Raw genomic sequence first — 23,047 nt, forward strand, 5'->3', positions numbered from 1 at the left:
AGATGCGGAAGCTATTGTAACACTGACAGTGTTATCCAAATGTGTCAATGTTGCAAAATGTTAAAAAGAGAACAGAAAAAGTGATTAGACGATACTTGTTGACTGCACATAATGCAGTAGCTTTCCTTTAAGGCAGTAATTGTGAATAGTAAGTTTGTCTGGAGAATTATTAGAAAACTAAGATATATCTATTGGAAAATAAAAGTGCAAAGATGATGCACGGGCTATGTATAGTACCATCCAGGAGAATATCAGCAAGTAGTTGAGAAAAAAAGATTTAAACAATTTGGTACTGAAAGCTTAATGTGTGTTTTAAATATGCATATAAAATAATATTATGTCATAGAAAAAATTTCCATAATTTCAGAGGAAAAACGCTAAAGACCTCATAGCAAAGAGGCACGAAGAATAGAATATTTCAACATTTCAGCCCGAGGTTTCTCTATTTGATCAGCCAAGATGGGAGAGGAAACACAGGTGTGTTTCCTTTTCTTGAAACTTAATTGCTGCTGTCGGCTGTTGCACTGGTTACAGTAAATACCGGCTCCTGTGAGAGCCATCATTAGGCAGGTGAGTTCTGAAAGGTGGCACTGACTTCTCTGCTAAGCCTTTCCAAATGACAGGAGAATACACCCTACCTCAATAACTGGGTTGTTGTACTGAGGACAAGCACTGTCCATTTCTTTTCAATTCCAGTTTTTACATTAGCCACCATGAGTTTATGAATCTGCTGATCTCAGCTGAAAGTTGATGTAGAGTTGTAGAATCATTGAGGTTGGAAAGGACCTTTGAGATCAAGTCCCACTGTTAACCCAGGACTGCCAAGTCCACCACTAAACCATGTCACTAAGCACTGCATCTACAAGTTTTTTAAACATCTCCAGAGACGGTCATTTCACCACCTCCCTGGACAGCCTTTTCCAATGCTTGACCACCCTTTCAGTCAAGAAATTTTTCTTAATACCCAATCCAAACTTCCCCTGGTGCAACTTAAGGCTGTTTCCTCTTGTCGTGTCGGTAGCTATCTGGGAGAAGAGACCGACCCCCACCTGTCTACAGGCTCCTTTCAGGTAGTTGTAGAGAGCAATAAGATCCTCCCTGAGCCTCCTCTCCAGACCAAACAACCCCAGTTCCCTCAGCTGCTCCTCATAAGCCTTGCGCTCCAGCCCCTTCACCAGCCCTGTTACCTTTCTCTGGACACACTCCAGCTCCTCAGTGTCCCCCTCGCAGTGAGGGGCCCAAACCTGAACACAGTGTTCGAGGTGCGGCCTCACCAGTGCCCAGTGCAGGGGGACGGTCACTGCCCCAGTCCTGCTGGCCACACTGTTTTGGATACAAGCCAGAACGCTGTTGGCGTCCTTGGCCACCTGGGCTCACTGCTGACTCACGTTCAGCTGGCTGTTGAGCAACACCCCCAGGTTCTTTTCTGCCAGGCAGCTTCCCAGCCGCTCTGCCCCAGCCTGTAGCACGGCATGGGGTTGGTGTGACACAGGTGAGGGACCTGGTATTTACCCTTATTGAACCTCATACAACTGACATCCACCCATCGTTCCAGCCTCTCCAGATCCCTCTGTAGAGCCTTCCTGCCTTCAAGCAGATCAACACTCCCCCACAACTTGGTGTCATTTGCAAACCTACTGAGGGGGCACTCAACCCCCTCTTCCAGACTGTCAATGAAGATATTAACCAAAACTGGCCCCAGTACTGAGCCCTGGGGAGCACCACTTGTGACTGGCTGCCAACTGGATTTCCCTCCATTCTCCACTACTCTTTGGGCTTGGCTGGCCAGCTCTTTACCCAGCGTAAAGTACAGCAAACCAAGCCATGCGCAGCCAGTTCTTCCGGGAGAATGCTGTGGGAGATGGTGTCAAAGGCTTTGCTAAAGTCCAGGCAGACAACATCCACAGCCTTCCTCTCATCCACTAGGCACGTCATCTTGTCCTAGAAGGAGATCAGGTTCATCAGGCAGGACCTGCCTTTCATAACCCCATAGTGGCTGGGCCTGATCTCCTGGGTGTCCTGTATGTGCATGTGATGGCGCTCAGGATGATCTACTCTGTAACCTTCCCCAGCACTGAGCTCAGGCTGACAGGCCTGTAGTTCCCTGGATTCTTCTTCCTGCCCTTCTTGTAGATGTGTGTCAATTTGATAACATCGAGGGAACACAGCATTAGATAGTCTTTCTTACAGAATCCTCTGATCCTTCTCAAGGTAGGAAACCATTTTTTTTTTTATTGTATTATATTGTATTATATATTGCCTCCAGCTACTGGAGGTTTTACTGCACATTATAACCCTCCTTTGCTGTTTGGGTTTTGGGATTTCACATTTACTGATTGCCATGCCAGGAGGATGAATTGGTTACATCTGATTTAGGTACACAGTAGAATTCAAGGTTTAGATGGTTTAGATCTAAATCTTAATCTGGCCTTCAGTTCACCTCCTCCTGTGCCTACATGAACAAGTAACTATGATGTTTATAAAATGCTATTTGGAAAGTACTTACTTTCTGTTTGCACTTTTAACCTATATTATTTTACTCAACAAGCTAGCGGTACAAGTTAGATTCAGTACCTGGCAAACGTGGGGAGCAGAGTTTTCATATTATTATGGCTGTGTTCACATGTATGTGAAAATGTAATAAATAGCCTCTTGCTTCTCTACTACATAGACAGAAGTCATGTCTCAAGGTCTCACATGAAACAGATATTACAATATATTGGCAGAGCGCTATATTTAAAACTTCCTTTTCCTGTGCTGTATATCTCATCTCTATTAAGATGAATTCCAAGGCTATAACCCTCCATATTTCATCAATGCTGAATTCACAAAAAAAGGATATTGGGGAAGAATGCTATAATCCTTGAAGTTGAATGCTGTTTCTCTTCTATCCATAGGCAGCATGAGCATTTGTGAAAGATACGTCTTTTATCTACAGAAGATAAGATATTCTTGTTAAATAATTTTAATTTTCATTTTTAAGAATAATCTTTTCCTCTAGAATTTTCCTGCATTTGTGGGAAAATAATTGGTAGATGTCTTGTTCAATGAGTTTGTAGTGCAAGTTAGATGAGAGTGAGACAGAGAGTTTCCATCTCTACAACTGTATTTAACTGAATTTTGAAACAGCGTCATGGGATAATGAGCTGATGCCACACTCGGGCAAGAAGCTGGGTTATAATTGTGCATGTGAGGTTCCACAGCATTCAGTCATCATGAATCCCGATGTTTTGCAGGCATATTTACATTTGTGATAATGTTCACAAAGATACATGGATATGCCCGTTTTCTATTGCTTTTTATACAATGTAATAAAAACAACTACATGTTAGCTGTACCAGATCAGCTATGTAACATCACCTCATACTCTGGTTTAATAGGCTGCTGTTCTGCTTGATTAAAGTTGCACAGTTAGAACAATCTCATTAGACAACTTCTAAAAAATCAGCTCATTGTATTTATTTAATAAAACCTAACTTATAAACACTATATAAAGATTTATATGCAAATGTCATGGTGGATGACTTGCTTGTCACTCAAGCCAGTGTCTTTTTCTGCAGATGTGTTCAATTTTTGTTGCACTTAAAAAGGTGAATTGCATGGCTCAGCCGGACTGATAGGAGAGCATCTGTCTAAGTGAAAAATATCTGTATGAAACACAACACACACCATTTTATTTTTTTAATTGCAGAATAACAATCTCCAAGATTACATTGCTATTGTATTATTTGTTTAAGTGGAATGACAAAACAGTGTGTACTACTGAAAGGTGACACATCCTCAAAATAAATCAAGTTATTACTCTAAAATACATTCAGGACAGTGTATTTGTCCCTGTCCTTTGGTGTATTTTGTTTTCTTTTTTATAATTTTATTTTTTCTTCCTGATTTCGCGTGACTGTTGAATTAATTATTTTCCAATATGCCATTACTGTAGTTCCTCAGAGTAGTCATTCTGCAGCTCTTGACTGACGGTTATTGAACTTTCAGGTCCTATGGTACATCTGCTCTATCACCATCTGTTGTCACAGTGAGGATTTGATCAGGTTTATTTTGAAAGCAAATCTCTAGAATGACGTTTCTATTGGTAAATGTTTATAGCAACACACAGGGGGAGCTGAGTTCTTGCTGTTAAATTAAGCAGAAGTGCACAATAGGGTGTAAATTATGCTGTGCTAACTCCCCGCATTGTATTGTCAGCTATGGCAGTCGGCGTTAGATTATTACTCCATAACGTAGACCCTTGAAAGGTTCATTTTTCTTATTAATACATTATTGAGTTTTCTGTAAAATAAAAGGAATATATATCTATATATATAAAAATATGTTTGTTTGGATGACATGAAATACTTTTTACTGAGCATTTTCTTTAATTGTTTTAGATGCTTCTGAGGCACTCTCTGTTATAAAAACTATACTTCCTGTGGCCAATAAAATAGTTTTCTTCCTTTTACATTGTAGTTCAGAGTAGCTTTTGAACTTTAGGACATAAAAAAAGCTTTAGAAGAGCAATACACACCATAGATTATTAGAGATTTTCGGCTGAGGAAACCATGTTGATCTTTGAGAGCAAGGTCAAACTGCTTCCTGAAGATAGTGGACTACCTGATGAGCTAGATAACATGCATCTTGTGAGTCACTTGATGCAGTTATTGGATAGCAATGCTTATATCCTAGGGCTGCATACGCTATAGCTCATGAAAGGATGGAAGTAATTTGGACACCTGCTGGAAATTTAGATGATAGAAAGTGATTAGATCAAGTTCTTATGTAAGTCTCAAACTATAAGTGTCAAGCTGTATATCAAATAATTTCTGCATGTCCAGCAAATTCAGGTTTGTCTCAAGTTCAGATTTCATCCTCATTTACATATTTTTCTTATTTATCTTCTTGTTTGATTTGTTGTGTCTTTTTCCTAGTACTAACTCATTAGTGTAACTAGTATTAGTTAGCTGTTTTTTTCTCTGCAATATTAGTGTCACTCCCTGAAAATAGCTTTCCATAAGGGTAAATTTTGTGTGGCCAAATTTAATGATCATACACATGTTATGTCTGTTTTCAAATTTTAGTCAATGCATGGATCAATGTACTCTGTTCTTCACTAAAGATTTAAATAGGGCAGATGAATGAGAGGACTCTAAATACCTTGCGTTATTGCTGACATTTAAAATTGAGTGAAATAGACAGAAATGTTCCAAAACTAGATATTATTAAGTGGAATACTAAACTGATAGATAAACAAATGTTACTTATTTTCTAGTTCTGGAAGAAGTGTTACTAGATATTGTACATATTTTAGTGACATCTCAAGGGTAGATTACAGAGAGGACTTAGGAATCTGTGGGTAGGTGGTGTGATGCTTAGCTGTTACCCAGTTGATTCCTGAAGAATGGAGAACCATCAGGATAAGATCCAAAACAGCCAGAGTGTAGCGCTTCCTTGGGCAGCTCACTGGGACAAATCTGCTAGCCCTTCTCTCTTCGTGGCTTATGGGTTTGAGTCAAAGCTTCATTCATGACAGGTTCAAAGCTCTGAATACTTCCACAAAGACTCTTTCTAAGAAATTAATGGACGTTCCTGCTCTAAATAGATAGATAGATAAACATTCTTTATGAAGTAATATGTTTAAGCCTATTTTTGGCTAACAGTTGTGGCTTAAATCTTCAACTGGTCAGGGACTAGCTTGATCTACTGCTTTCCACATTAACATGTTCTTACCAGATCTTTCACGTTGCTTCATGCTCATCTCAGGTGTGAAATCAGTCTCTTCCTGATCCCACTGGGCTTGCATATCTTTCTGCATAGTGTCAACAGGAGCTGTATTCTTCATCTTCTAGCTTGATTAGTTTAAGCTAGGTTAGGTTAGGAGATGAAAGATGCAGGTTTGACACACTGTGAGTGCTGTAATTGCCAGGCTGCCATAAGGGCTTTCCACTCAGCTGCTACTTTTTGCAACAATACAATCTTAACATTTTTTGAATAAACCTGACCCTGCCTATATGCATCCAGAGTTCTTTCAAATCAGTCATCCCGCAGCGGATTTGAGCAGAGGAATCATTGCTTCATGATTTGTCATAAAGCTTTAATGTGGACAAATACTTGCTGTTCTTCCCAGAAGCATAATTCTATGTCTATGATGAGGTCAGACAGTGAGAAACCACTCAGTTGAAACAGCAGTTGAAAGGATTGCTTTTTTTGTATCTTTTTATCCCTGTATTCTATTTATATGCATGACATAATTAAATCCTACTTTAAGTCTCTAAACTTGCTTGGATCTGATATTTTGCCACTTACCCAAGAAATGGCATATGTAACATAAATAGGACAGTGAAAGCGATACCTGCAATTTAAAAGACAGTTTTTTAGGGGAAGTTGGGTGTTTATGATGTCTCAAAGTGGAAACATAAGTAACAAATGTTAAACCAAAAAAGGGCCATTCTTTATTCTGATAGAATAAATGCTTCCATCCTTTTCATGTGTTCTATTGTAGGACAGGATTTTTAGCTACTACCTAAACAGGCCAACAGAGCAGGAGGACAAGAAGTGAATTTCAGCATCCTTGTTTAGAAATAGATGCCTTGAATTATGCATATGTCCTGTGCCTTTCTGCTCTCTGACAAGTTCCTGAGAAGTGGTAACAAAGAGGGGAAATAAGAAAAGGAGAGAAATAGAGTCACCATATCCACAAAAGACATAAGTCATCTTTTTAAAAAAAGTTATACTTAGAAAGATTAAGCATGGGGGAATACTTCTCCCCACCCCACCCTCTAATGTCACCTTAAATCAGGAATTGTTAATATCCATAGCTTACCAGATACAAATTTGTTCTGCCTGGCCATTTTGGAATTTTCATTGGAGGCTGAGGCTAGAAATAAAAACATTGCAATACTTTATTTTATTGTCTCTTTTATTTCATCAACTGAAAGCAAAAGTTCCTAAGAATAACATTAATTTTGGTAGATTGGAATGAAGGTGTTCAAGTAAGCCTATACACACATTATCCCTTGGGGAATTGTATCATCTAAATAAATTAATTGGAATCAATGAAGCATATACTTTCACCATAGATATTCTATTGAATAAGCACATAGGATTCAAAAGGCTTAAAGTATTTTTAATTACAGTTTACTTCAAGAGGAGAGGTGAATGAATAAGCACTTCATTTTTTCTCATTCACTTATTTTACATCTATGCAAATGATCGGTGCTTCATATCATACTGATATGTATGATATACAAATATAATTTCCATTGTGAAAGGAAAACTATTAGTCTCTTGAATTTCTAAGAGCAGTGGCTAAACAGAATTCTGTAGGCCATAGATATTCATTGATCTTTTCCCTTTCATCACAAGAATAGTCCGTGGTACTAGTGATACAGTTACTACCTGAAATTCAGAAAACAGTTGATGTGTAAAAGCATACAAAGCAACTGACAATTTATAGGTTACCTAGAAATGAAGAAGGTTAAACACCCCAAGAAGTATTAACCACTGAAAACATCTGTAGGAAAACCAACAATAAAATTGATGGAGAATTTTAAAATACGTAGTTAATTGCAAAGGCAGAAACATCCCTTAGAAATTCATAATACGAGGACACTTTTTTGTCCTTCTAAGCAGTTATATTTCCTGGTAAGGACACATAGTTTAGTGAGCAGTATCAGTTATATGTTTAGCACTTTAGAGAACTTCTGCTTTCATCTTAATATTATGGGAAACAAAACTTATTAACTCCATTCTATTTTATGACACAGCAAATAGAAATTTAAGAGTGGCAAATAGATAAACTATTCTGAAGAGCAGGCAACAGAAAAATATATTTATTCATTTATTTAATAATAAACATTTTCCTTGTCGGAATATCTCTCAATGGTGCTGGATTTAGAACCAAAAAAATTCTACCTTTACTTAGGAAGAATGGTTCTGGAAAATGGTGTAGGTCTGGAGAGACGAAAGGGCCTGGAGCAGGAGACAGGCAATGCTGTGGCCAGGAACTTCCAACCAAGGTCTATATAGACATCAGGCTTCTCTAAAACAGGTCTCTACCTGATGGCTCTGGTGGTGTGTAAGTGTTGAGTTTCCAGAGCCACTCGATCCAACTGGCATGCTCAAAGTACCCCCAAAGTCCAGCAGGATCAAGACGCAACACTAGGCAGGTCTTAGCTGCTTTCTTTAAATATACAGCCAGAAGTCATGCTGCTTCCCGTTATTTCTTTAACAGGCTACTGTTTACAGTACTTGTATAATAGAAGCAATAGACATCCCTCCAGCCTATTGCTCCCACAAACCTACCCTAATGGCAGTAGGTGATAATTTGGCAGCCTTTCCTTCCCCGCCTGCTGAAGTAGGCTGTCGTTCAAAACCAACCCCAGGCAGCTGGAGAGTATGTAAGTAGGATCCAGACCTCTGAGAATATGCAGAAAGGTCTTGAAGAATAGCTTCTGTCTGTGAGAGGAGAGACTTCTGGCTACATATTAATTATGAGTTTGCATCCATGTTTAATAAAGTTCCTGTAGGTCACTGTCTGCTCTTCACAGGGCCTTGAAGTATTCCATCAGGATCGCTCTTTCAGCCACACAAGTGACACCCACAGCATATTCATTATTTTGTATTCCCTGTGGGTATAGGAACCTGCCTGTACTTCTGTAGAGCTCTGTGGATACAGAGCCTCAATGGCTAACGCTGAAGTTCGAGCTTCATTCAGGACCCAATCTTAATTTTGCGGCAGTTACATCCTTTATGTGTTTTATCCCTCAGTTTTTCATGATGGTGAGACACTTTGCATTAAGAAAAATAAATTGCCTGAGTGGAAAAAAGCTCTGATATTGCAAAGCAATTGTTACCCAGTACTCCTGAGTTTTTCCAATGAAACTACAAAATCCATGGAAATTCTGAGATGTCAGAGGTAAGTCAACTATTGACAAGCATCACCCCACTGTTGAAAAATAATTAAGTGCAACATGAGTTCAATAAATGTTATGAACGCTACTGCTAACTCACTGCTGGAGGTTATTGGCATATGGCCAGCAAAAGATCCTTCAGGATAGCCTAGGTTTCATCTAAACGCCAGGTGAATTAAAACAGTCTTTATTCTAACAAAGCGAAAAGATAAGCTTGTTACAAAATAAGTTATGAAGAGAAGCATGAAAACAATATTATGTAGAATGTACTGAATTATCATGTTCTTGATCTAATCAATCCCTAAGGTTTTTCTTAGCTTCTGGAGGAGGTATTTTAGCAGTAGTTTTCCTCTACCTTGCTGTCTTCAGAATGGGACTGCACTCTGGTTCTCTGTCTCAAGCCAGTTGTATCTGGACATCACTGTTTGAAAATTGATATTTAAAGTGGTTCCAAAGTAACCCCATTTCTCCTTCTTTCTTATTAATTAATTTAGGAAGATTTTTATTTACTTTAAGAATGTGTAAGAGTAGAAGTTACACATCATTACTTTAGTTCTTTATGTGCCAGTTTTTCCACTCTGTTTAGAAAATCAATTGAATTTAAAGTGATTTCAACATATTTAGCAACTCTCTGTTCTCTTCTCATCTGACTTCTCCCCTCTTCTTTCCTTTCATCCTCAATCTCCTTAGAATAACAGGGTCCTTCACAAATCATAGCTATTTCCCTCCCATCCCCCCATTAACAACAGAAGGGATGGTAGGATTCATCTTCCATTTTTCCATAGCTGCTTACAAGCAAAAGAAGAGTCCTTCTGACTTAGTCTCAGAAGTGCCTTACCTGCAAGCAGCCTGTACTAAGAATTCCTTTCCAGGGTGTATATTAGGGATGAAAGCGTGCAGTCAGAAATTTGATACACTGCCCCACTGAAAATTAAAGTAGATCTAAAATGGGTGATTTTATAAAAACCTGAACAGCTAGAAAGGGATTACGAAATGGGTACTACATTTGGTGTGTAGTACTGCATGTGCCACCGAAGAATAATATGGCACTATAATAAAAATAATGCTGAAGCTGGTTAGCTAAGAACAGTAAGTCAGGACTATTTTAAAACAGATTGCAAGACAGGTATGATTGCTTTGAGATCAAAGACTCACAGAATCGCAGAATTATTTAGACTGAATGAGTTGTTATAGGTCACCTGGTCAAAATCCTGCTCAGAGAATGGTCAGTGTAAATCAAGTTGCTCAGGACTTTCCCCAGTAAAATTCTGAATATTGTTAAGAATGGGGATTTCATAACATCTCTCACCAAGAGAAGTAATTCAATTCAGTACCTTAAGTTCTGGAAGACATCAAAGGTGCTTTGGTAGATGGTTTCTTTGCCATAATGCTACAAGATATAAACAGTGGTGTGTGCTCTGGATTTCAATTGCAGAAGATAGATATATATATATATATATTTATAAAAAGAGTTAGTTTACTATCAGGTTTTTGTGATTAAAAGTTCAATATAAACGCAAGTGAAAGAGAAAATCAGTGACCCATAATGTAATCTGTATTTAGCTGTAGTGAAACATGAGTGCCTTTTGGGACCAGTTTGTTAAAATGCTGCATTTTATCCATTCAATTGTATTTTTTTTCAAAATAGACTTCACAAGCCATTCAAAAACCACTGAAAATCCTTTTAAAAGCAAAAAGACATTTTGCAAAATCTATGGCTTTCAGAATACTCTAATACGTGTGTGACTAGGAAATATGAATTAAAATTAAAGGCATGGCTGATTTCCTAATGGCATTCAGGTCATTAGATTGACACGCAGAATTATTTGAAACAAAAAGGAAAATTCAAGCTAGGTGTTTCTGTACCAAGTATGTTTCTGATTACATTTTAGAAGCATTTAACTTTTTTTTGCACTTAGTGACTTTTTTTAATATGTGATAGATTTCATGATTGTCTGCAATTTTTACTTTAAAGCCATTATATATTGTCAAAAGCAGGGGGGGTTGTCCAATTTTATTCAAGAGAATGATTAACAAAGAAAAATTTTGATCACTCCTATTAATGGTGTGGAATTAGTAATACTGACCAATGTGACTGTGAAAATTTGCTTTCATAAATCTCTGTTCTCTTCCTTCCACTTATCGTAATTTCTTTATATATCTCTTTGAAATACACTTTGAATTAAAGCAAGATTAGAGGAGAAAAGTTGTCTGATATTTTTGATAAAGAAGGATTCATAATGTTGTCCATATATGTCAAATTTATGGATTAGTTTATAACTTCTTATTCTATGATATGAATGGAATTGAAATATAAACTGAAGTTTTACTGCATTGCTGATTTTTTATAGATCAAAAGAATATTTTTTCATTTTCTCTTTACAAATTAAGCTTAATTAGACCTATTGCTTCATGGTGTCCAAAACTATTAATTCATTAGACAAAAGATTATTTCATATAGCTAATGAATGATAAAATTTCCTTTGGGTACATTCTTCACTGATTTGAACATTACATTTTTATACTACCTGTTGGGTTTTTTTCCATGTTAGTAACTGTCACCAGTAATGTTGAGCCAGCAAAGACACTGTGAAGATGCATGAAAACTTCTTATCTGTAGATTTTCATTTTCTGTAGGAGATCTGTGTGGTCTTCAGCTATTTCTGAATAATCTATCAGTAGATAAGACTTCATTATTTCCCTTCTTTTAGTGAACTTTGCCACTATGCACTGATTGACAGTTGCTGGAGATACTGATGTCCAGAAAATTCAATAAGAAAATTCAGTAACTTTGCTTAAAAGAGATATAATTTCCCCATTATTAGTTGTAAAGAAATGCTGACGGCAATATACCCAACAATGTTGTGTATCACTTGTCATGATGTTTCTGATTGCAATAGTTGTTAATTTTTGAAGGAATATATATACTATTATTTTTGAACTGGCACTGAATTGCTTCATTATGTGCATTTCTGTGAATGTGAAGCTTGGGTTCAGATGGTCATTTAGCTTGTTGTAATAGTACAGTCCTTCCTTTGATGCTGTGAGTTCTTAGAAATAAGCAACTTTCTTTGAACCTATATCAATTTTTTTTCATATTAAAAAAGTTAGTTAGCTACTAATTGACTGTTCCTACAGATTCTTTCTCACAGCAAAATCGTGGTGATGGTAAGAAAGGAAATAAAACCCATGTCATTACTCCTACTTCCTCATTCATACTCTCTTAATTCAAAATAATTAACTGAACATAGATCATGAAAGCTGAAACCCAGTGGATTTATGGAGAAAACTGTTTGCAGTTTTGAAAATAAAAATTCACCTTGTGATCGCTTTTTCCTTTTTCAGTTACATGCATCGGCTGCTTAAAAAAATAAATGAACAGCTAAAAGGCAATGTAATTCTAGTCTAAATTTATGCTTTTTTTTTTGAGATTTTATTTAATATGTATTATTCTGGGACTAGATAAGTAGTAATTGTGTTCTCTAAGAGCCCTGAGAAAGCTTAAGAACACCTTTCAGAAGTATTTTTCTTTTGATAATTGGATAGGACAGAAAACCGTTGTTTCTTGGTGTAAATAGCAAAAGAAGTTTTCCAAACATTAATAGCTCTTTTCATCAGTTTGTAAGTATTATGTTAAGCCGTTTAAATGACTAAGAATGGAAACGTAAAAATTTGGCTGCCTAATAGTTGTCACCCAGTAACTATGAATAGCATTATTCCATAGAATCTTGATGTTGGTTTCATCAGAGGGTAAAGTACTTAAATATAATATTTTAAGTCTAAACAGGCTCTTGAATACTTACATATATATCTGCACTGCTGATTTTGTAAGTATCTCGAACTTCAATCTCACAAAAGTATATAAATGTTTCCAAGTCAGACCTTGTGAACTCATTATTACCAAAAAAGGGATTTCTGTCAAATCTGTATATTTTGCTGTGCAAGGAGCAACGTCAGAGACTAAAAAGACAGCTTTAAGTATACACTGAGTATCTGCAGTTTTGTTCTAGTTTTGTGAAAACTTTGAAGTGTAAAATCTAATTCTATAGAAATGTAATTTTAATGTTATGCAAAATCAAAACATGTATTACTAAAACCAATTTCAAACAAGTCTAACCTATTACCCACATCTGTATTTCCTGTACACTCAGCCATTTTGGGGTTCCTCCAGTTTTATTGTTACCTTTTCCTTTGGACATAGCTCAGTAAGCAGAAATTTGGCAGGCTTTCAGGATGTGAGCAAAGCAGCGACGCGAGCAGTATGATCTCCCAGGGACAGCCAGCCTAAACTGCACTATTCCTGTTCACGTTCTGCTTACTGGTCCTTTCCAAAGAAACAGAAAATGGAAATCAAAACACTATCTGGAATCAGTCATTGAAATCTAATTGAAAATTACTCCTGAGGGGAGTTAAGAATGATAATAAATGTTTATGTAAGTGATTCACTCACCTGGGTACCCGAGAAGGATAAACGTTTGAGTTTGCTCAGTGGCACCATCAGAAGTCTGATAGGCACTGTCTTGTGATGTGCAGTATTCTGATCTTCCTCTTTATCCAGCATGTTTCAGTAGGCTAACCTGAGGTGACAAAGATGAATGTGACACATTGTTCATCAGAAAGGAGAGTCCTCCAGCCTGATTATCTGAAGTATTTTTTTTGACCTATTTATATTTTAGAGTGTGAAAAATATATATTACATTTATACTGCGTACATCTAGAAGAGGAAAAAAATAGTTATTAATCAAAAGATAAAGCCTAAACACAGTGAAGCTACTAGGCTTTGGAATAGTGATGTTTTCTTTCTTGCCACCTGAGTGCTGAACTTGATTTTACTGTTACCTGTTTAAACCCTAAAAAAACCCACAAATTTTATCCTAGATTAAAATTTACAGCTTTCCTCGTGCCTGCTTGTAAATTCAGTATGTGAAAAATGGAGAGGCAGAAATTCAAATATGACCTTAAATCAAAGATGTTTTTCCCAGTAAAAAAAAAACCAACAGAATCCTTACTGGTTGCAGTTACACAACAGCAAAAGGAGGGGCGATGATGACAGTGTGATATATAATAATTTTTTTTAGCTGGGATGTGTGTGAGACTTGCTCATTATCAAAGAGTTTGCTGAGAGCTCCTCTATTGAGAGTGTCAGGGAATGTCTGAAGCTTCTCAGGTCGGCTGTAAAATGCCTGTGATGGCAGGGGGACTGAGTCTCCTCAGTGATAAACCTGACAGCCAAATGAAACTGCTCAGGGATGTGCTAAATTGCTCTGACGGTGAGTTGTGTGGCAGGTTAGCAAGAGAAATCTGTACAAGAAGTAAGGAGGCTCACTGAAGTGAGGAAGGCAGATCACTTTAGATAACACAAGATTTATTTTCTCATCATCTACCTCCCATACCTATTAACCAGGAAAGTACTTAACTCAATCCCATGTAGAATGCATGCATCCCTTGTGCAATTCAGGGAGGTTTACCACATGCTGGTTAGCTGCTCTAGTGGATGATAATTATTTTTTAAAAAATTACCCAGTCAACCTCCCTGCAAGCCAGGACTAGCGTAAGCTATTTTTGTGCTGACTCCTTCTAGTAATTTCACACACATCATCCCCCAAATTAACGTGGATCGATAACTAATGCTGTAGTTTGCATCCAAATCGATCTTTGTAAAAACAGCTGCATAAGGTCTTTCTTGGAAAAAGTCTTAACACAGGAATGTGTACATTTTAAACGTTAATCACATCTATTAACATGAAAAAAATCAAATTTTAATTAATTTTAAAGGCATGTAATTGTTCATTGACTTGAATATTTAAGGGAGGCAAAACCTCACAACTTTTAATGTTGACATTTTGACAAAGGCACACAGTTGCTCAATTAATGTTCAAATTTAATTTGTCATTAGAAGAATTTATGTGAATGAAGAGATACTTAGAAGTCTTAAATAAGTAAAACGAGTGCTTTGAAATAAACTGTAGCTGTTAACATATAAAACAATGGATGAAAAACTGAGTGGATGAGACAAGATGTTGCTCTGGGTTAGTAGGATATAACAAGAAGATTGTGAGAGACCTGGAAAAGCAAAGTACAGATAGAAAGCTGTCCTGTAGCTATCAATTTTCATACCTGTGAAGGGAGTGAAGATATGAAGCAGTCAGTTTAGTTCTGATTTCTAGCAAGATTGGGTAGACCTCATTGGGCAGGTTCTGTTTAGGAACCCTAAATATTTAGGGTTCTTAAATGTTTCCTTAATTTTTAATCAATCATTTAAAAAACAGAACAGGACAAAAACAAATGGATAACATACTCAGCCTCAGTCTGGTAAGAAGATCACATGAGTTTTATCCAGAAGAAAATTAAGCTATATGAGATACAATAAATATGTATTCTAATAATATCACATATTTTTTTAATCACCAATAATAAGTGAAACAGAGATTTAATAATCTATTAGTAAGTAGGTGGCTCAAAAGTGTGAGGGTGATCTTCGTTCAGCGATAGCTCTAAAGCATATAGTATAGAAAGGAGACATAGTGGAAAACTGAAGGGCAAAACTATTTTGCAATAATTTTCTGGTTTTATACATACATAACTTCTTTTATTTCACAGAATCAAAGAATGGTTGAGGTCATAAGGAACCTCTGGAGGTCATCTTGTCCAACACCCTTGTTCAAGCAAGATCTCCTAGAGCAGGTTGCCCAGGACCATGTCCATCCACAATTCAAACCAAAAATACTTCCTTTCTAAATTCTAAAGTTCAGGGGATATCTGGGGATATCTCCCAAAGCTGCTCCTTTGCTATTAATAGTTTCATGGCATAATTTTCTAGGAAATACTAACCATTATTGGTGTTTATTTGTCACAAGACATAATGAAGCAAATGAGTATTTAAATTATTTTAAACCTAATCTGGAACATAAGTAAAATAACTTTCATTACCATTTGTCTTCTCTTTCTCTGTGCTTATTTTTCATATGCAGACTGCCTTGTTTCAGTGGACTTTAAGAAGAAGATTCACAGGGATTAAAAATTAGAAGTATTTATGGAAAGATTACCTGGCTTTTCACAATTCTGGAAAATAGGATAGGAGACATTTTGACTATATTTACAATAAAGCAAAATTTTTCTAGCATTGATTCAAAATTGTGTATGGTTAATTCTTCTGTGGACTTTGAAGAAAAATACCTTAAATATCAGCATAAAAACCCTAAATCTATTAAATGCAGGACTTTTTTTGCATTTCAATCACACTTTTTGCCAATTTTAGTCTGGTTTTATTGTTTCTTTGCTAACATTTGCCAATAATGAATTCTGAGACTACCATACAAAGAAAAAATATTAAACCCAAGGTAATCTGAGCTCGTCATCCATCATCATTTTCCCCCTGTGATGTCTGACTTATTAATTTGTCTTCTGACTCCATATTTATTCTGTTGCCCTATGGCACTGTTTCACATACTATGAGCATGAATATGAGATTTCCAAGATAAGCAGCTGTCAGTGCATCTATTTTGATCTTTGAATCACCTCACTCATTAAATATCACATACATTTTACATTTAATTTTGGGGAAAGTTTCTTGTATTTTTTCTTACTGTTCTTCCTAAAATATAATAAAATTTGTGTAAAGAACCTGGACAAGTGTCTCTGAAAATCAAGGATATTCAAGTCATTTTAGCAATACATTGTACCGTTATGAAAGATGGCAATTTATCTTGCTCGATTAGGATGTCTATGTGATGTAAGTACATACTAAATTGGGACATTATGAATTTTTGATTGAAGAAAGTATCCTGTTTCATTTAGATACAGGTTTTTCTTGAACTGTATGTGATTTAAATCATAAACTATAATAAGCTACTGAATTTGTTACTGAACCAGCAGCCACTAAGTTAAGTATTTTTTGTCACCATTTGATTTTTAAGAACAGGCTGCTTCAGTTAAATTAGAATCCAGGACTGCAAAAATTATCTTTGAAGTGGATTGTTATCACAAATAAAATGTTTTCACTACACCACCAGTTTTGTTGATACTGATCAGCAGTTTATAGGGACTCAAAAAAGTTTCTAAGGTTTAAAAACTAACGTTTTTTAAAATTTTAAAGGCACATGCTATGCAAAGTCTATTTTTCATTCACTTTTATTTCCATTCATCATGTGTCTGTGGTTGTAAACATTTCTTTACAGATAAAATCTCTTGAAATTCCATATTTTGGGCCAAGTCCACATGTACAGCATTAAGATATGTTACAAAACTCACAAGTCAAATTTCATATTCATCCACTGTTTCAATACATATATACATGTGAACTATTAATTTGGAAAGTTAAGATCCCTTTCCAAATAAATAATTTCTTGAAGTTGTTCACAATTAAAGTTTTTTAGGTCAAAATATTTACCAGTAACATAAATGCCTCAAGAACATGACCCCTATTTTATCTCATAATTAAAAAAATTTCTCAGCTTCACTATGTAAAATTTGCAGTGTTTTATCTAACTTTACTTGTTCAGTGTGTTTAAATAAACTGAGACCACTTTAAGAACATACCAGTAAAATAGTTATAAAATATTTGTTCAGTTTTGCTGTTTCCCAGAATCTAGCCCATGCTGTTTTAATCCACACACATGCACTCAAATAACTTTTAAGTGTTCCTAATTATAATTATACAACCTTTGCTTAACAGTTGTTCTGTATGTTTAATAGTCATTATTTAGTCTGAAGGTGAAATGCCTTTTTGTTAATAATGCCTTAGTACAGCAGGTTTAAAAATCAGATTTTTCCTCATGATCTACAGAGGCAAGGGAGAAATATCTAAAGAAAAATTGCCTTAAATTTCATAGCTATGTTAGTATTAAGGTAATCAAATGTGAAGTATCAATACATCTGCACAGCATGAGTGACTGCATCCTGTTATTCCAATGAAGAGTAGAAGCAGAAATGAGACATAAAAAACCCAGTAACTGAAGACAGATTACATACAGTGCTGAAGTGACACATTATCATAGGCAAGATGATATCTTACTATGTGTCCCATTTTAATGAAACAAATCAATTCAGTGTAGTTAATTTAAAAGCATCAATGTCTCAATTCCTAAAAATTAGAGATCATCCATTCTCTTGGTTATAGAGAAAACATACAAAACTTTTTCACTTACTAGTATATTTTTTTTCCCCACTAATTTTACTCTTCTGTGTAGCCTCTTGGTCACTTGGAGCAACACTAGCAAACTAGTAGGCTGCAACAAGGCTTTTACCCTCACATACCAGAATAACTTCACTAAGTAGCTCCCACACCTTGCCCCAGCACAGTCCCCAAGCCTCACAAGGTTTCAACATTTCATCTACTGTTAGTGCTGTTTCTTCAGCCTAGTCCACCCTGCTTCTAGCCTCTGCTGCACATCCAGGACACTCTGTCTCCTCCCTCTGCTTCTTCTAGGCCTCTCTTCCTTAGTTCTTCATACCCCTTAGAGCTATTTAACTACTTAGCAGGAACCAGCCACAGCTGCACATTATCCACACCAGCCAACCCACCGCCCCTGAAGCCAGCCCACAGCTGTATATTATCCATGTTATTTAACCTGCCTTCATTCCTCTATAACTCCTCTACAGTCACTGAGCTCTACTTGTTCCTACCAAGTTGGAGGGATGGGGATCCATACTTATCCTGCATTAAATAACATGAAACAGCAGAAATGAGGGAAATCTGAATACATATTAAATTTAAATAATTTGAAACTTCCCTTACTATCCCTGATGATTGTTTTGTTTTCTGGCTATTTCTTCATTCAGGAATGAATGAGATTTCAGTTTTTTAATTATTGCATGGCAATATGGCGTTGAACACTCTGCTTGATTCCTGAGTGTTGTGGTACAGCTTCTGAGTTTTATAAACTTGTTTAATTGCCAAAGCAGCAAGCACTTAAAACACATGTTATTCATTAGCCCTGATACTATATTACTGTGTTTGCTATTGGCAAAAGAATGAAATGTTAAGATTTTACTGTAAGCGATAGAGGATTGGACCTTCTCCTTGGCAGTGTTTATAGACCATAAAATATCTAATAAACTGTGATAGAGCGTAGTACTGTAGATTTCATACATGGGGATTTGAAAAAGCCATTAATTTTCACTGTGTTACACTATCCAACAGGGAAAAAGAAAAAAAAAAGGGGGGGGGGGGAGTGAAAAAAAGAAAAAAACCCAATAATAATAAATGGCCCCCTCCATTTATTTTAATGTAAATTCTAAGAACTGTTGATAAAAATCCTCTTCCTGACAGTAATGAAATAAACTTGTGTAAATTGTTTTTTTACAAGTATGTAACATGCAAAGTCTCAAAGGAGAAAGCATGCAGTATAAACATTCATTTTAGGTACATTTATACCATTGGTAAACTTACTAATTCACTGACTATTAATATGATTGTAGTTATTTTTCCTAAACTGTTTTTCTTACATGTTCATTATTGACATTTAAGACAGAGAATGCCTAGTTAATGTAGCAATCAGTTTCACAAAGAGATTTAAAAATAGATCTATTCCATTAGCAGCACTTCATGAAATATGGGTTGATCTATTTTCCATAGAAGTAGTGTACCAGAGCACACTGAAAATTGTATTGTATTACTAATGGCATGGTTATAAATCAAAAGTTGCTTGATGTGTCTACTTCCTGTTCAGATGTTCTCCAGAAGCTGGCATAGTGGTGACTCATACTGTTAGTCTTTAAAGATTTGATATTAAATTACTCAAACTTAATAGATGGACAGGTAGGGAATTAGATCCTAAAATGAGTTTGAATAAGTTCTAGTTCATACATCTATGCCAAAAGATCTGCAAGTAGTGGTAAGAGTCTACAGCATTCTGGTTACTTCTTAGCTGTAGATTAAGTCTGTTCAAAATAGTGTCTGAAAACTGTTATTTTGCTATTCCTGAGCAAAAAGGTCCAAAACTCCTATATAGGGATTTTCAGAGGGGAAAAAACAAAGGTTGAAATTATTTAGAAATAAAATGTGTAAGATCATACTGCTTAATGCATAATTGTGAACTTATATGTGGAGACTACATTGCACTGTAACAACAATTACTTGATTTTGTATTCCTATGTAGTGGTTCCTTATACTTCACTTGCATTAAATTTCTTCAACATGATCTGTCAGCAGATACGTAGAATTACTTCAGGGAGCTCTTAATGAGATAATAGACCTTAAACATCTGTTGAGTATGTGGTTTAACTTTTTTGGGTTTGCTAGTACAATAAATATTTGTTCTGATGGTTTTGGCATGTCATAACAGACATCCTTTATTCACGTACATGATTGTAAGTGAACTGCCAATACCTGCATTGTGTCAGTGCTTCAAGGTTTGTAGCTATGTAAAATTTGACAGACAGCTTACTTGCATGAAATATTTGCAATTCGTTTGAAGAAAGTGTCTGAGGAATTTGTCAACGCTATTGATTTTTCTGTCAGATAGTCTACATGGGCTGGACGGAAGAACGGGAACAAGACTCCCTTCAGGATCGAATGTACACACCAAAGTTTCTAGCACTGAGGGGATCTTCCCTGTATAAATTTATAGCACCTCCAGTAAGTATATTGCTTATGCTTAGTGGGAATAAATGTTATCAAATAAAACAATTTCATGTAATCTGTACAAGGCTTTCACAATGACATATCTTTCAATGAGTTAACAGGATTGCCACTTAGAGCAGGGTATGTGGTATAGAAGTGAAAGAAAATAGCTGTTTATCACATGACTGGGCATCTAACAAGAATTTCTTTTCCCCCGCTTAAAAAAATGCAAGGTAATCTACTTGTGCTAAAAGGGGGCTTTCCATTTCCTTTGGCAGGCAGAACAAGCCTGAAGCAAGATGGTTAGATGCAAACTGAATTATAACTCTAGTCAAACTGATTAGATTTTGGGAAATAGCTAAGCTTTTTGCATGGTGTGGAAATGGCGGTATCTCTGTGTTGAGATTTCATCCTGAATGTAACTTTTATGCTGCTTGGGAGCACCAAAAGGAAAGTAGGGAAGCAAATAAAATTGGTTAGGTTAAATATATTAATTGGAATCTGATGGGTAACACCAGAAAAAATCTTAGCTGTTGTCACATACTCAGCAATTTACTTTCACAGTTTTATGTTACTTCTAAACTGAAGTAAACAGAGATATCCTCTAGCTAACTTTTAAGCCAGTAGCCAAGGAACCAGTAGCAGTCCCATACTGGCAGCAGGGAGAGTTGTGTGAATTAATTTGTTCTATTTATTGGGTGACCTTTCGGACTGCTGCTATACCCTGTGTTGCCAGGTCCAGGCTGTAGCTCCTTCCTTCCTGAATCACAGAATCATAGAACAGTTTGGGTTGGAAGGGACCCTTTAGAGGTTATCAAGTCCAACCCCCTGCAGTGAGCAGGAACATCTTCAAATAGATCAGGCTGCTTAAAGCCTCATCTGACCTGGCCTTGAATGTTTCCAGGGATGGGACATCTACCACCTCTCTGGACAGCCTGTTCCTGGGGTAGTTCAAAGCCAGCTTGCAAGTCCTTACATCATTCATCAATCACTATTCACATTTGTTTAGCAAAGTGTTTACATGTGAAAGACATGAGGAATGGACGTATGAACTGAAAACTTCATGTGTTCAGTGTTGGTACACTAGTTCACTAGTATGGGAGTTTGGCTCTCCCATGGCTGGTAATGGGAGTTTGGCTTTTGTTGGTGGATATTTTTCAGGATCAGATTAAAGTGTCAGATTATGCTGCCAAGCACCTTAATTCAAAGGCAGCAATTGTGGCTTTGGCAGACCTACCCAAGCATTTGCTGCCTGTCAAATACAGTCACTTCCATTCTAGACAATAGATAGAAGCAGAAACAACACTGAGGGCTCCCGTTCAATACAAAAGAGGAAGATTATTCTGTTCTAAGCACTATGGAAGGAATTACAAGCCCCATTTACTGAGGGTTCAATCATAAATTTCCAGGAGTAATATGCTGCGGGTAGGTAAGTGAGTAATGGGTGATGATTAATGTCTGTGGGAGGAACATGTCCATAATGCAGTTGTGAACCACAGTGATGTAAGTCAGGAAAATTTTGGCATGCTGCTACTGTATGGGATGAGCCACCAATCCTTGAAGTCTTTATGGGTCTTGTTTCAGCTGTGCTGCAAGTACAACACTTTGTTTTGCCAGATTCTTGTTCTTATTCTAAGATGGAAAGACACTTGAAACATAGAGAAAAATGTTTTATCCCCATGGAGTAGGATGGAAGCAGAATAATAAACATGCATTTTAAAGGACAAACAGAGGTACAGTTCCTATAAAGCTACTTCAAAAACTTTTCAAGTATGTAATAATTGCACACTAACATGACCAGTGAAATTATCTTATCAAAAACTTACCAAGATCCTTTAAAAGGACTTCTGAAATCCTATTTTCTATATGCAAACTTCTACACGTACAGTTATATTTGCTATTCTGCAGGTATATGTGTTCATCTCTTCCAGGGATTATGAAACGTTAAGAACAAATTGTCAAAGCTCTAGTTTCAGAGCCTCTATTTATGAGATAGGTAGAGTGCAGTTATAAGAAGAAAAACAGTTTTAATCATATTTGCAGTGTAAACTCCTTGGATTAAGCTGCTTTTTGAACAGAGATGTGCTGCCAGTTTTTTAACCGTAAAATCAAATGAAAGTATTTCCGTGGTCTCTGCCAAAGTCTAACACATTAGGGAAGCATGTGTTTAAACAGTGTATATCAGCATCCTCCCCCTGCATCTTTTTTTTATCTGTTTGATCAATAGTACTTCTACTTTCCATGCTCAGATAAATGAGCAATTCTATCTTATCTTATTTGTACTTTGAAAGCTTTAAGCAGAAGTACTTTTTTCTTTTTTTGTTATTTCCTGGTACATCTTCTCTGTTAAAATTATTAAGTCTGTCAAGTCTGGTGGGTTTCACTTTCTTACGTTTTATAGTTTGAAATCTCACAGAGAATGCACTTTGAGAAATTGAGAAAGAGCTGCTAAACAACTTTTCTCTTGCTAGTCAGGCTTTGCAATTAAAATTTTAAACAAGGCAAGCAATTTCTGTGGGTATCTTAATTCTACAGTTGCTTTTGCTTTGCATATATCTTTTTATAGGAAAAGTTTTGTTTTGAC

The 23,047-nt window shown here is 36.3% G+C and overlaps 1 protein-coding gene across 3 annotated transcripts in view; it reads left to right on the forward strand.

Annotated features, from left to right (window-relative positions):
- SNTG1 (syntrophin gamma 1) overlaps positions 1–23,047 on the forward strand; it is a 353,771-nt gene that overhangs the window by 277,219 nt on the left and 53,505 nt on the right. For all 3 annotated transcript variants that reach the window (XM_040588489.1, XM_040588490.1, XM_040588492.1), the window contains one exon: positions 20,362–20,478. In XM_040588489.1, the coding sequence (XP_040444423.1) occupies positions 20,362–20,478 (117 nt within the window). The remainder of the gene's footprint in view (positions 1–20,361; positions 20,479–23,047) is intronic.

The sequence above is a fragment of the Falco naumanni genome, chromosome 3 (genome assembly GCF_017639655.2).
Source record: "Falco naumanni isolate bFalNau1 chromosome 3, bFalNau1.pat, whole genome shotgun sequence".
Taxonomy (NCBI): Eukaryota; Metazoa; Chordata; class Aves; order Falconiformes; family Falconidae; genus Falco; species Falco naumanni.